This window comes from Aythya fuligula, chromosome 19, assembly GCF_009819795.1.
Source record: "Aythya fuligula isolate bAytFul2 chromosome 19, bAytFul2.pri, whole genome shotgun sequence".
NCBI lineage: Eukaryota > Metazoa > Chordata > Aves > Anseriformes > Anatidae > Aythya > Aythya fuligula.
The window spans coordinates 6,521,290-6,536,264 of record NC_045577.1 but is presented as its reverse complement, the minus strand read 5'-3'; the positions used below and the strand labels follow the sequence as shown (position 1 = coordinate 6,536,264).

The 14,975-nt window shown below is 56.0% G+C and overlaps 1 protein-coding gene across 2 annotated transcripts in view; it reads left to right on the top strand.

Moving 5' to 3' along the window:
* Nucleotides 1–1,243: 1,243 nt before the first annotated feature.
* FAM102A (family with sequence similarity 102 member A) overlaps nucleotides 1,244–14,975 on the top strand; it is a 30,021-nt gene continuing 16,289 nt past the window's right edge. For both annotated transcript variants that reach the window (XM_032200570.1, XM_032200569.1), the window contains exon 1: nucleotides 1,244–1,904. In XM_032200570.1, the coding sequence (XP_032056461.1) occupies nucleotides 1,759–1,904 (146 nt within the window). In that variant the 5' untranslated portion in view covers nucleotides 1,244–1,758. The remainder of the gene's footprint in view (nucleotides 1,905–14,975) is intronic.

Sequence of the window (14,975 nt, the reverse complement as noted above, 5' to 3'; positions counted from 1 at the left end):
GCTGCTATTCACGAAGCGGCGCCGTCCCTTTGCCCTGCCTTGCGGCCGCTGGAAGCGTTGGCGTAGCGGCCGCCATTGGCGTAGCGCGCGGAGCGGCGGCGGGGCAGGAGCTGCGGGCGGGGGCCGGGCCCAGGTCGGTGCGGGGCCGGGGGCGGCGGGAGGGGGCGGCCGGGGCTGGGGGCTGCGGCTCGGGAGCCTTTGGGAGACCCCGGGAGCCGCTTGGGGGACCCCCGGGTGTCTTTTGAGGACCCCCGGCTCTCTCCTGGAGCCCCCCGGGTGTCTTTTGGGGACCCCCAGGAGCCTTTTGGGGACCCCCGGGTCCCGCTTGGAGCCCCCCGGGTGTCTTTTGGGGACCCCCAGGTGCTTTTGGAGCCCCCCAGGATCCGTTTAGGGACCCCTGGGTCCCCCTTGTAGCCCCCTGGGGTCCTTTTGGGGTCCCCCGGGTGCTTTTGAAGCCCCCCTGGATCCCCTTAGGGACCCCCGGGTCCCCCTTGTATCCCCCTGGGGTCCTTTTGGGGTCCCCCAGGTACATTTTGGGGACCCCCTGGAGCCCCCCCAGCCCCCAGGTGCTGGGGCAGGGCAGTGAGCGCAGAGCCCTGCTGGCCCCTCTGCTGCCATTTCATTCCTGCCATCCCCTTGGGGGCTGCTCCACGGGCACCCCTCGGCCCCTTGGCACCCCTCGGCCTCACCGCCACGGTGCTGCTGAAACCCGCAGCGCCCCGAGCGCCTCCGGCCCCAAAACCCAGCGTCTGGGGCAGGCGGTGACCTGGTTTGGTGGTGCTGTGCGAGCCGGAGCCGGCTGCCTTCCTCTGCCCTTCTTCCCCTCGGTGTTGGGTGCTCCATTTGTAAGATACAGGTGCTGGCGCGTAGAGCTGCTTGGAAAAAGGGAAAAAAAAAAAAAAAAAAAAAAAAAAAAAAAAAAAAAAAAAACAGATTTGGCATGTTTTGAGACGTTTCTGTGTATTCTCGCCAGGCTGCGTGTTCGGCTGATCTGGTTTGCAAAGTGCTCCTGGAGCCGATGGGGGGAAATGGAGCAGATCTGTGTGAGCTGCTTTGCAAACAGAAATTAGGAGGGGGATGATGACAGCGGCGAAGCTTGCCCTAGGCAAAAAGGGGACGGAAGATATGGGGAGCGGGCTAATTGGGGCCATACCTCTTCAGATTGGTATGAGCCTGGGCTGAACATTACCCCTCCAAACAGGTTTTAGAGGAGGAGGAGGAGCCCGAGGCTGCCTGGGACTAATTTCCTCATTTCCCTCCCAAAGGCTGACCTGCAGACCTGCATCAAGGAGCTGCGCAGGAAGAGGGGAGAGCAGCTGGCAGCTCTCCGCATGTGCTGCACGCAGACCGAAGGCTTCTTCGGAGACCCAAGATGACTCCCCACGAGAGATGCTTTCTGGAGGGGTTCTGCTGAAGGCGGAGCGCTGCAGCCTCCCACAGGGACAGCTCCTGCTGGTCTGGAGCTGAGACGTGCTTCCCTCCCTCCCTTTTCCCTCGGAGATGTTGCAGAGGTTTAACCTGACCTCCTCCTCCTCACCTGCAGCCTGCCGTGGCGATGATCCAGCAGCCCGATCCGACCACCAAAGAGAAGAGGATTGCGCGTTTGAAGCCGGGCCCTCGTTGTAACTGAACTGGAATTCACTCCCCTAAATTTACGCCCCTGGAGCCAGAGCTGTTCCCCTGCTCGGCTCTGTGTGTGCTGAGCCGCTCCTCCCCGTCTCGTCTGGAGTTCCCGGGCTTTCCACGCTGAATTTGCCCATGGCTTTCCTGATGAAGAAGAAGAAATTCAAATTTCAGACCAGTTTTACTCTGGAAGAGCTGACTGCTGTCCCCTTCGTCAATGGGGTTCTGTTCTGTAAGATCAGGCTGCTGGATGGAGGAGACTTCGCGAGCTTGTCTACCAGGTAAGCAGCCGCCTGCAGGCTTGCCTCCTGGCTGGCCTTCTGTTCCTGGTTAGTCTTTAATTGAGTGGATTGGCGTTTGGCTACCTCTTGCAACCCCTGGCTGTGATTTCAGGAGTTCTGTTGTAGGGCCACGCCGTCCTCCAGAGCTGGGGAAGAACACAGCTGGGTTTTGGTGGCTGCTCGGAGACGGACGGGATTTTTCAGAGAGGAAGGGAACGAGAGGTTGCACCCCAAGAGAGATGGGGTTTAGGGATGAAGTCCTCTTCTATTTTTTTTCTCCCCCCTTACCCCAGTGTTCACACTACTTCAGATGTTTTGCCGTATTGCTTTCATGCCTGACTTGAAACTTAGCTCTGAAGAAAACCGCGTCCAGCTGACCAAACCGGCCCCTTCTGACTTTGCTCTCCCCTTTGGGTTCTGAGTTGCTGTTGGTGGTGAGGGTGGAAGGAGCTTGCTTTGCATTGCAAATTGCTGTGCAAGGGAAAACTGCTGCCTGCAGTCAGGGTTGTCAGTGCTAAAGGTACAGGTTATCTCCTCGAGCAAACGCCATGGCGTCTCCCCGGTTTATAGCTGCAATACTTTCTTTTCCGTATGATTTCTCGTATCGGGATCGGTCCGCTGCACGTTTTATAGGGTTGTTTGTGTATTGGCATTTCTCAGGCTCCTTCAGGCAGCTCTGTCCCCGCTCCTGCTGCTAATTGCTAATAAAAACTTGCTTTGTTTCCAGCTCTGCGCGTAGATTATCACCAGCAGTATGTAAATGTAAACGCAAATTCCGTAACAGCCTGGGCTTGCTTTCTGCCTGGCTATGTGAGGGAAGCCTTCGGTGGCTTTCCAACTTGTTTTTTTGCTTTCCTGAGCGAGTACTTGCATTTAAAGGTGCAGCGTGGGTTTGCTGCTAACTGTTTTATCGCAGCACCAAAGCCTGTTTTGCTCTGGTTTTCTTCCTTGTGGTGCTGCGCCTTGAGCTTTTTTATTTTGGGAGAGAAGACTTTTATTGGACGAGTGTAAAACATTTGTCTGGGAGTAGAAGTGGCAGGGCATTGCTCGAAGCCTTTTTTTCCCTTTGGAGGCATGGTGCAACCTCGGCTGAAGTCTATAGAAACTGTGGGCGTGGAACGCCGCCAAAAATGGGCCGTGAATTAATTTCTCTTTTGAAGAAAATCTATCAAAAGAGCTTTTCCTTACAGCCTTCCCCCCCTGAGGCTGGGTCCTTGCGCCTGGTGGAAGCGGCTTATCTAAGGAATTTGGGCAGTGTGTGAACTTGGGAAGGAATTAACCCCTCTGCTGCCCGGAGCTGCGACCAACCGAGTCCAACTGGGGCTGGCTCAGGTGGGCCTGTGCTAGGAAACGTCCGAACCCATCTCCTCGCTGCCCTCGCAAGCAGCTTTGGGAGCACGCTGCGGGTTGCGTGGGGCTGTTTTCTGAGCTGGCTGGGGTTCAGCAGCGCTCCTTCCAGCTCCCACACCAGCTGGGATTCAAACCAAGCGCGGGCGCTGAGCCCCGGTGCCCTGCTCGGCGTGCTGCCTTCCCCTCACCTCTCTGCGCTCGAACCGGGAGCACGTGGAAACCTGGTCCTGCTGGAAACGTGACGGCTCTCTCGGTGGTATTGAGTCATTTGACCTTTTCCAAATGTTTTCCTGCTGCGGCAGTTAAAGAAACTTGGAGAGGGCTGGATGTCCAGGAGCAGGGAGAAGTTACTGCACCGAGAGGCTGCTCTGCGCTCCAGTCCTGTGACCTTTCTGAGATGGTGTGGGTCTGGGGAAGGATTGGGAGGTAGATGCTGTATCCGTGGTGTTTGGGAAGTCTGTGTGGTTAGTTAGGGCCTGTGATTGTTTGCCTGAAGTCAGCCACTTCCCAAAATGCTCCCATTTGGAGCTGGGAGGTCTGTCAGGTCGTCCCACCATGAACCACTGGTGTCAGTGTTGGTGTGCTCTGCAGTCTCTTTGGGCTGTGGCAAGAAAAAAATGTGTGCAGCTGTGACTGAGCAGGCCAGGAGCTCCCGGTGTCCGTGTGTTTCCAGAGCTGATCTGGACGAGGTGTCCCACATCATTCGGAGTCTGTGAACGGAGGGGGCAGGAGTAGATACAGGACGTGCCAAGTTGGGATTTGTTTTTCCTCGATTAAGTGGCTTATGACGAGGAACAAAGAGGGTTGTCTGGGAAGATAAGGTTCTCCAGGAACTGATGTCTTTCAGGGCGTTCACAGCAGGTGACCCGAAAGCTGGTGCAGGTCTGTGGTGAGCCCGGGGTGGCCGCGGAGCTGCTGGGTGGCAGCGGGTTCAAGTGACCTGGGAGCAGAGAGCCTCAGCCCCGTGGGGTCCCTGAGGGGAACCTGGATAAAGTGCCCTCGGGAATTGCCCTCTGAGGAATTGAGGGTGCTCTGGAGGAGGTCCAGGTCCTGCCAGCACATCGCCGTGAGGATCTGCCTCTTGGTTTTGTGTCTTTTTTCATTTTTTCTCACAGTCAGGTGCCCTCCTTCCACGCGTGCTGTGTGAAGGCCTCAGTTACACCGCGGGTATTTCAGTGACTCGAGCTGCAGCCATAAATTTCCCTTCGCCCTTCCTTCCTCCTCCTCCTCCGTTTGTAAAATCGTCTCCTGATGTTCTGGCAGGTCTTCTGAGGATAAGACCAGCTGCAGCTTACAGCAACCCACCCGACAGCCGCCCATGGTCTGGGGCTCTGCCGCTGCTGGGTTTTAGAAGTTGGTCTTCTGGAAGTGCTTCTGGGGCAGGTGCTGGTCTGTGCCTTGAAGGTCCTTAATCCCGGTACCCCTTAATCCCGGTACCGGTACGGTTCAGCTGCCTGGGAGTAGCTTTAAAAATAGCAGGCACGGGGCTGTGCTCATGGCAACCGTCTGTGCGAAGCAGCTGGGCTGCTGCATCCTGCACCGGGTCCGAGCTCTCCGAGGGGCCCTGCGCCGCTGTTCCTGGCCAGATGCTGGTCAAACAGCCCCACAGGGAGGGCTGGGATCCAGCGGGGTGAGGGAGCGGGGTTGGCCAGGAGCACGGCCTAAAGCCACGGCCCCACGGAGCTCTTGTGCTTACGTCTTTGGGTATTACAGCGGGGGAAGAGTTGCTTAACCCCTGCTTGCTTACAGGGTCACAATTAATGCCGAGCGGTGGCCAGCTGCTCCTCATCCCGCTGCTGGCTGACTGCTGGCAGGGAGCGCTGCTGTGTGATGTGAAGGGGGAAGGCCAGGTGTCAGCCACATAGTCCAGCACCTCGTCCTGCCTTGTTCCACCTCCTCCTGCCTCGTTCCGTTAGCTTGCCAGCAGTTCCACTCCGGTATTCCTGGCCCTGAAGGAAGGGATTGTGCTCTGAAAGCCCCTGGCTGACTCCAGAGGAAAGGCTTTTGCAAGAGTTTAACGGCACTGAGGGCATTTCCCACCTTCTACGTCATCTTCTGAAGGCAAAAAAAATCCCAAATTCCAACCCAGGCTGTGTCTCTGTCCACCTCAGGCCGTATGTCCTTAGCGAGCACACTCTCTCGAGCACATTTGGTGTTTCAGCCTGGTTTCTGCTCCTGGCACTGCGGCCCCAGTCAGCCCAGAGGCTGATTTTGCCTCCCACAGCCCAGCAGCAGCTTTTAGGCAGGATTCAGGGGAGCAGTCATGATCTGGGAAGAGCCATCCCTGCCTGTTGGTGTGGTCTGGCCTCGGAGTATTTCGGTGCTGCAGCCTGAACCGAGGATGTTCGTACAGCTTGTAACGGGGTAGGGGTGAGAGGCTCCTTCCTGCCGCCCCTGCGTGTGGAGCCGCAGGAAACGCCGGGGCTGGGGCAGGCTCCTGGTGCCGGCAGCTCCCCGTGGATTAAGGCCTTGTCCCTTTCTGTAGGACATCAGGAAAGGGGAAAAGCAGTGCCCTAAGTGGTGAATCAGGAGCTTCTCTTAGGGCAGGTGCAAGCCTCTGAAACCCAGCTGTCTGTGGTGCGAGTTAGAAATAACAAATTCACATAAATAGCTGTCATGCCTGATGCTAGAGACCCTTCAGGTTTACCCTCTTTGGCTCCTTCTGGCCAGAAAAGCCTCAGTTTGGCTCACCAGAGGCTACAGGACTGCTTCAGCCCCGCGGTGGTGTAAATCTTCCCCACTGCCTGCCTGAAAACAAAGGCGAGGTGACTGCTTTCTCCTGGAGTCAGCCTCGCCAGGAGGGGAAGAAAACCAGCAGAGGAGAAAGAGGAGGGTTGCTGGCTTTTAAAAAATGCTCTGGCTGCAAACATGTCCGAAAAGGTAGGCCTTCCCTGTGTGTAAACACACCCCAGATATGTGGGTCGAGAGAGCGAGAGGTAATGCTCCGGAGCAGCTTTGCCTTCCACGTGGTCACCTCCTGCTCTTGGCCACAGCCTCAGGAAAGGGCCGGGAGTGCTGGAGGAGAGGCCTGGGGGCAGCCTCTGCAAACACCTGGCAGTAACACAGCCTGGTTGGGCACAGCGAGGGCCTGACTCCTGCACCCCTCGGTTTCTGAAGCTGACGTGGGGAAAGCAGGCAGCAGGAAGGAGAAGATGGGGTTTTAGAATCAGACTGCCAGGCTCGGTGACTGGTGGGCTGTGAGTGTCTGGGTGCAGGCTGCTTTCAGGCTTCCCCCTCGGGGCTGGCAGTGCTCAACAGCGAACTTTTGGGGTCAGCCTCACCTGTGTGAGCTGAGCAGCCCGCGGCTCCGAGAGCTGCTCCTCGGGGCTGGGGCCCAGCAGATTTACGGGGTGGCAACAAAATCTGCTCTGGCTGAGGACAAGGGCAGGTAGCAGAGGGTGCCCCCCGCTCCCTTCAAGCCCCGTATTTATTTCTGGAATGCAGGGGGAAACCTGAATGGCTTCCAGCCTGTTTGTTCTCGGTGCTCTCTAGCTGCTGTCAGCGTTGACTCCAGCTTTGAGGCTGTACCTGGGAGGAATTCGGGCATGCCTTCGGCAGCCTGTGGTCTCTGCACGGTTGTTGGTATTTTAACAGGCCGTAAGCTGCCAACAGCAAGTTGTTCCGGTGCTACTTTCTAGACAAACGAGGCAGGCACAGATTTATTTCTTATCATTTCATTGCAGGAAGCTACACCTGCTAGCATTTCAGGAGAGATCTCCGGCTCCTCGCTCCCAGTGAACCCCTTTTTGCTGCAGGGCACGTCTGTCTGCTCGGGAGCAGGAGGAGCAGCGCGGTGAGCCCTTGCACCATCACCTGCCCCGTGCTCTCTGAGGTCTCCTTCCGTGCGAGGACGGACGGATGTGGCTGTGCGTGGCCTCCCTGCTCAGGCAGGATGCGTCCCGCATCCTCTGCGCTGCCAGCCCTGCCCTGCCGGAGCTGAAGCAGGTCAGGAATTAGTCTCTAGCTCTTTACGTATACATCATCCGCCTTTAGGAATATCCTGGGCAGAGGTTTGGAGCTGCTGTTTCCTTTGTAACAGCCCAGGGGCTCATCAGAAATCCCTGCCGTGTTATTTCAGGTGGCTGCATTTATTTCGCGTTGCCCCACCAAGCACCTGCAGGATGAGAGGTGGGTTTTTTTTCTTGCAGGTTATCCCCGCGATGCCTTTGTGCGCTGGCTGGGACACACGATGCAGGGCAGCACCCTGGCTTGGCACCGGGAGCTCTGGTACCACGCAGCGGGACCCAGCAGCCCGTCCTCGAGCCCGCGCCTGAAAGGCTCTTCCCAGCGGCGAACAGTTGTGCCTGTGTTCGCCGGATGAACGGCCGTGTTGTTCGGGGGATTGGTAATCCAATGAGCAAGAAAGGGAATTGTTCGGAGGGGCTGGAGGGCGTCACGGGTGTCACTTCCACGTGCTTCTCGTGAGTCTGCCATGGAGCTCGATTGATCTGGCTGAGATAGGGAAAAGGGGACGGGGATGAGAAGGAAAACGCACAGGAAGCACACGGAGACAGAGGCTTGGGAGGAGGCAAGTGCTGCAGAGACAGGATGCTCCAGATGAGGCTCTGTAAGGGTCTGGTCTCTAGCGGATGCTTTCCCCGCAGACAAGTGGGCCGGCAGGATCACGCCCATCACATCACGCCTTGCCTTTCAATTCATCAAATCTGGTTGCAGAGAGGAGGCCCGGTGCTGGAAGGTCCCGTGTTGCTGCAGGAGATGGGCCTGAAGCTAAAAATACTTCCCTTGCTGTACGCTAAATAAGAAATGAGCGCCGTGAGTCGGGGCTGAAAGCACCGGGGCTGCTTGCATGGGAGGGAGCACGCGGGTAACTGCTGGGAGGAGCAGGGAGCTGCAGCACGGATCGGTGAGGCAGCTTTACAGAGCTGCATCAACCTGCGTGTGCTGGGTAACCAGCTCCAAAATGTGCTCTCTAAAATAATAATAAGAAACCCATTAAAGCTAGAAAACGTTTTTGGGATTACAACTCTCCCCAGCTGTGCGTTAGCTGAAATGAGGCAAGTCCCTTCTCATCACTCAGTGCAGAAAACGAACGCTGAGGTCTGGTTTAGGGCCCTTTACCAAGCACCATGCTCCAGCCTGGCTCTGCGATGGGAAAGCAGAACGAGGAACCCACAGGAGGAGAAAATCCCATGAATGGGACGCGGCCTCGGGGCTTCAGTTTGGGGCAGCCACCTCCATTTTGCTCCCAGAATAAAACTTTGTGGGAAGTGGCTGCGGAGAGGCGATCGCTCACGGCTCCGGGGTTAGTGATTGACGGAGGCCCTGTGGCTGGAGGTCCCATTCCTCCTCGAGTGCAAGTTGTGGGTGTGAGCACTGCAGAACGAGTGCTGCCGGGGGGTTGCTCACCCTCTGCTCTGCCCAGTCACTGCTGTTTCCATCCCTCGGGGATAACATTGCTCATCGCAACGCGCTGATGGCCAGGAGAAGGGGAAGGAAAGGCTTGGCTGGAAAAAAACAGGCTTGGAGGTTTATTCACCCCGCCACCAGCTTTCTGTCAGACTCTCAGGCTTTATCCACGCTTAGCAAAGGTCAGGTTGGTGTGGTGTTGGGGTTTTCGGTGGCTTTCACCATGCTTTTTCCTGTTTTTTTTCCCCAATTCTTCCCGTTATCCCTGTGCCCGCACATTGCTGACTGTGAGGCAGGAATCTCGGATTTTATTTATAATCCCGCAATCTTTTGGGGTTTCTTAATGCTCCATCGCACCACAACGAAGCAGTGGCTGAGCTTTTTCACTGCCTTAGCCTGGCTGTGCCGGCTCCTGCTCGTGTCCTGCTCCCAGCCTGAGCAGCACGGGCTCCTTCGGGGCCAGGCTGCCTGCCTCGCTGCAGCCCATCATGCAGCAGCCCCCCTGCGTGGCAGCTCCTTTCCTGGCTCCTGTCAGGGGCCTGTTGTGTTTTATTTCATACTTGGCTAACACCAGGCAGTTACATCTGCATAAATGCCGAATTCCTTTCGAGTGCAGAGCTCAGAGCTGCTCATCGGTGCCCTCAGTAGCCTGCAGTGCTGCTTGCCCCGGGGGAAGCGCTGTGCTGAGGGGCAGTGGATTTCCTACAGCTGTTTCTGTACTTGCTGCCTTCCAGCTTTGTCGAATTATTTGCTGGTCCTGGGGGTAGCTGTTGGTGTTTGGCCGCTGTTCTCTTTAAGGCTGCTTTCTGCTGTAGGTTTATGGCCATGGCTTTTCCCACTCGCCGTGCGAGCGCGACTGCTCTTTCAAAACAAACCTGCGTGTTGCCTTCCCTCCCGTAGGGGTTCCTGCTCGCCTCTGATTGCAGGGGCTCTCAGCAGAGGAGGATCACGGAGATGTGCCCGAGTGCTGCCAGTGGTGACAGCCCTGGGGGAGGTAAATGTTCCAAAACCCGCTCCTGGCAGGCGAGCAGCGAGAGCCCAGCCAAGCATCTCCTGGTGGCACAGCCAGCACAGGCTGGTGTGTCACCAAGTGCAGCACTTTCCCTCGTCCTGCTCCTAACCGAGATGTAATTTGTGTAATTACCTCTCTGATTAGGGTGCCGTTACGTCACGGGCTGTCGGTCCCAGAGAACTGCCTTTATCGAGCTGTGGGTCTGGAGGATCTGAAGCCGATCCGACCGCTGTGTCTCCATCCCCCATTTTCTCCCCCCGTGCTGGCTCTGGCACTCCTCTGACCTCACTGTTGCGGTGTTAAACTGATAAAATCTAGCCAAAAGGCAATTTGTCCCTTTCTGCCAGCTCTGCGTCTTGAAGCAGCGTGACACCGGGGCTGACGCACGCCGGAGTTGAGGCAAGAGGAAAAGATGGGAAAGGAGAACGGGGACCGGCAGCGCTGGGACTGCCAGCCTGCTGCTGCCGGGATGGCGACGAGCTGGGGATGCAGCTGGCTTTGTCCAGCAGCTTTCTGTCATCTGCAGACCTTCGAGCAGCCTTTTTGCAATGAGCAGCACCAAATATTGCTGGAAGGGCCTGAGGTGCAGTGAGAGCGTGCCCGTGCCTTGTCCTTAAAGCCTTGTCCTTAAGCGCAGTGACCTGGTTCGTGCTGCTGAACAACGCCTTTATAAACGAACCATCATAAAACATCCGTGATGGGAGGGCAAAGCTGGTCTTAGCCCACAAAGGGATGTTTTCCTGGACCATTTTATTGTTTTTGACGAGCTGTGTGCCGTGTGGAGGTGATTCACTCTGAGCATGTCTGGGCACAGCAGGGTGGTACCTCTTGGGTAACCAAACATACTTTTAGCACCGGGGTTGACTTCAGGCAGCTTATTTACTGAAGAGCTCTTCAGCACACTCGAGCCAAATTGCAGTGATGTTACATCACGCGGTGTTAATGAAATTATTCCCGAAACGAACTTGGCCTCGTGCGCAGGTTAATTTACACTACAAAGGCTTCTTGGGGACGGCTGCGCCGGCGAGCCCTCCTGGCTGAAACGGGGCCGATACTGGCACAGGATGGAGCTCGAATAGTTGAGCTTCAGCATGGCTTCCTGTGCCATAAATCTGCCTCGGAGGCCAACAGATTTGTTCAGTGCACGTGTTGCTTGTGTCGGGGATTTTGCTCCTCGTCTTGTTGGCGATTCCCTCCCGGGGTCTCATTTTCCAGACTCGCTGTCCCAGCAGAGCCCTGGAATATCCCATCCCACGTCCCATGGCGTCTCACTGCGTGGCTGGGGCTCGGTTTTTTGCTTGGGAAGGGGGCTTTCTTTTTTCTTCTTAAGAACAATCCGTTCACAAGCACAGCTTTCTTGCAGCACGGAGTCGTGGCCGTCTCTTGTACCCCTCACGGCAGGGACATCCCCAGAGTTTTCCTTGCTGGATTTTACGTTGCTGTCTGTCTTCAGTAGGAGCCCAAATTTAGGCAGCCAAAGGCAAAGCTGGAATCGCTCAAATTGACAGCTAACACTTAGGGGATGAAGCAAGTTTATAAATACATCAGCAGCGGGTAATCGGCCAATCTTCATTTCACATCCACAGGCTGCCACAAGCAAAAGGCTTCCCAAGCTTCGGTGTCACAGAACCTTGTGCTGTCCCGGGGAGCCTGAATTAACCTGCCTTCACCTTGCCAGTGCCTGTTCAGAGCAAACCCGTGGGGTTTTCTGAAGCTTTGGCTCCTCTATCTGTTAGAACTGCAAGGCAGGTTTCTGTTGGGATTTGTCCCAAGGGCACGCAGGTACTGGGGGATCTGGGAGGTTTTCTTTTCTCCTCTCCAGTCCCACGGAGGTCTCGTCCCCCGAAATCCAGCTGGAGCGTTAGAGCTGAGGGCTGACCAAGCGTGGTGGAGCTGTTCCTGGTGTTTTCTGTAAATACTTGTACGTTTGCTTACGATAAGGAAGCGCCGGTGCTGGATTTGGCAGCCTGGCACCTGACTCCTGCTCGGCTCATCCAGCTCCAAATGAGCTCAGAACAATGCAGGTGGGAGCCGGGGCAATGACTCAGTGCGCTCGGGTGGTTTATAAAAAGCCAAGGCGTCTTCCAGCCTTCGATCTGTGCACTGTTACAGACCTGGATTTCGGTAACTGAGTCACCCCTCCAGCTATTCCTTCCTTTACACTGAAGAGTTTGGGTCCTTGGGATGTTTTTGCTCCTGGCACGGGTCCCTGGCCGCTGCCCAGAAGGCGCTGGTGTGCTGGGGATGTGGCGAGCAGCCCTCGGATGTAACAGGAGCTGTGTTGCACGATATTCACTGCTACAGGCCCTTCTCGTCCTTGCTTTCCTGATGGCCAGCTTGTTCTTCAATTCAAGAGGGCAGAAAAAAAAAACATAAACCCCTCAAAGCTGCCTGTGCCACACATCCCCTGCCTGAAGTGCCCCGTGTGCATCCTCGCCCCTTGCTGGCCGTCTGTCAGAGCATTTCTCCTGCCCTCACCGTGCTCCACCCTCACTCACCCTTCCAAAACTCATCTGACTTGTTCTAGAGCTTGTCTTCAAGGTTCATTATCCTGTGTCTTTTTTCCTCTGTTTGGCCTAGTTTTTATTTCCCTGAGCAACTTGTGCTGTGGCGTTCCATCACCGGCTGTGCTGATTTTTGATAACCACCATCAGAAAGGAAGAGTTTAAAGGAAAGGAAGAGTTTAAAGGTTTGAAGATTTAGATGCAAGAAATGGTTGGAAATTCTTTTTCCCCTCTAAAACGAGCCCTGATGCTAGGTTTTGGAAGCCCTGGATCTCCTGGACAGTAGACAAAGATGATGCACTGGAGGGCTCTCAGCTCAGGGACAGCCCGCGCGGGGTTTCACGTGGGGATGCGTGGAGGCCAGGCAGAGCTGAAGCTGGTAATGCCCAGCAGGAACGCTGCTGGAGGGTTTCCTGCTGGTGCTTGGCTGCTGCCCCGCTCTGCAGCAGGTATTGCTGCTCCCTGCCTCGTCCCGGTGCACCTTCATCACGATTGATTATTCTTGGAGGGTTCAAAAAGCTGCGTGTCTTTGGAAGCAGCCCGCTGGAGATAAGCTTAAAGCCATAAAAAGTCAATTGTTCGCCGACCCGATAGCAGCTCATTTTTATGGAGAGCTTGGAAATCGCTCTTGGAAATAGCATCCTGCTATTTCATGCTCACCTGGGTTTTGCTCTGGCTTTTTCCTTCCCCGCCTCGCACGTCGTGGTGCCGTCTTCGCCCCGATTGGAGGTGGTCTCAGCCTTCCCCTGGCTTCTCACCAGTACCTGAAGCTGCTTCCCTTAGCTTTGTCTTCCCCATACAGTTGCTGTGTGTCCTTTCTGCTGTATTTGCCTCTGGCTCACGTGAGGGCTTCACTCCAAAGGCATCAGAGCTCAGACCTGGCCTTCGGAGAGCCCGTGGGCACCTTCCTGCCCCTCGGGTGAGCGCAGAACTGCAGGGCAGGCGTGGGGCTGGCGGCAGGTCCTTTTGGTGCCAGACAAAAACCCCTCTGTGTAACTGAATTTTTATGTCCACAGAGCCAGGCTGAGCTGTCCTGGGTCTTGATATGATTTTTTTATCCAGCCGTTTCCCAGTCCTGCGAGGTGCTCCCCAAGGAAGATGGTCTCTCTCTCACCTCCCCTGCTTGGAATATGTTTCTGCTGAACCTCTCAGCACCAGGCTCAGATCTCTGCCTCTTCCCTGCTTCTGCTTCCTACCTGCACTTGGCAGCAGGTCGAGGAAGGGATGCAGCCTGCCTTAATAATACGTGCTGCACTCGAGTGCCCGCTCCTGAGCCGTTATTTGGGGCCACCTACAGCTTCTGGATTGTAAACCTAAACCAGCTAATGGCTAGGTAAAGGCTCGCTCTCTGTTATGTGTATTTTCACCTCCCTTTTGTATTTTCCATGCTGTAAAGCAGCAATTAGGCCCTGTGTGTGTAGCAGGAGCTGTGTCTGAGGATGGTGCAAACCTCGGTGTGCTGGGAGCCCGGCGGTGTGGCTGCTGGCTACAGACCTCAGCACATCCCTTTGGGAGGGGGATCTTGGGGTGCTTTTCCTAGGCCCTACCAAAGGTGCCTCTTCCATTAGGGCTTTGCAGTAGATAACCTGGTTAAAATAGGAGCTGTATCCTCCGGGGCGTAGCACAGGACTGATCCAGGCTGCGAGCTAAGGGAGCTGGGATCCAGGGAGCTGGGATCCAGGGAGCTGCCACAGCAGCTTTTTAGTACTTAAAGGGGGTTACAAAAAAGCAGAGTGACTTCTTGCTCAGTCACATAACGCAGATAGGACAAGTAGGAATGGATTAACTCACAGATAGTAGATTTGGATAAGATGTTAGATGTAAGATAAGATGTTACAAGGAAATTCTTCCCTCAGAGGACGGTGAGGCCCTGGTACGGGCTGCCCAGAGAGGCTGTGTGGGTGCTCAGGACCAGGTTAGATGAGGCCATGGCCATCCTTATCTGGTGGGTGGTGTCCCTGCCATGGCAGGGTTGGGACTGGGTGTGCTGTAGGGTCCTTCCTACCGGGGCCGTTCTGATTCTAACAGTGTGTGTCTGCAGCTGGAAGCAGAGCCCAGACACACGTGGAAGGAAATGCTGGAGGAGTTGCGTGGTGATGCCATTCAGATGCAATCTGGTGACCTGATTTTGTTTCGTTTTCTCCTTTCCTTTGTGCCTGAGGGAACGCCCTGGCACCTGCACCACCTTCCTCCCCAGAAGACCCCCTGAGGGAGTGCCGGGACCCCTCGCAAGGCAGCTTATCGATCCGCACCGTGAATGGATCCGAGCTGGGGCTGGCCTCCTTAAAACAGTTAGCTTTTTTTGTGCCTGATCGCATTGAGACGTGGCTTCAGTGACGTGCTGCCATGTGAAGAGGTGAACCGGCGAGGGGAGCGCTGCGTGCCCGCGGGGATTAGCTCTGCCCCGGGGAGCTCACCCAGAGCCACCCCTCGGAGGCTGGGGGCCGTGGGCGTGCGGGCTGGGCGTCACAAAGAGGAGAGCTCGCCCTCAGCCTTTGTGTAAGTGAGGAGGAGGGGACGTGAATAAGCAGCTCTTTGTGCGCCCTTATCTCTGTACCCTCTTGTTTAGCCCGAGGTTTGCCCACATCTGCTGCTGTGTGCGCAACACCAGACCGAGCCGCGCTGCTCTGCTGCAGTGCTTGGCGTTGGGAAGCTATTTTTGTTGTTTCTTCCCCCCCCCCCCCACCCCAGCGAGCCTGTAGGCTTTTTAGGATGTTTCGTGCTTTTAGCTCTCTTACATATGGCTGCTGCCATAAAGCTCAAGCCAAGCAACCGCTCTTGTAAATGGGTCAGGCCAAATGGGTTCAGCGGGTTGTGTGTGAAGCATCACACCCAGCT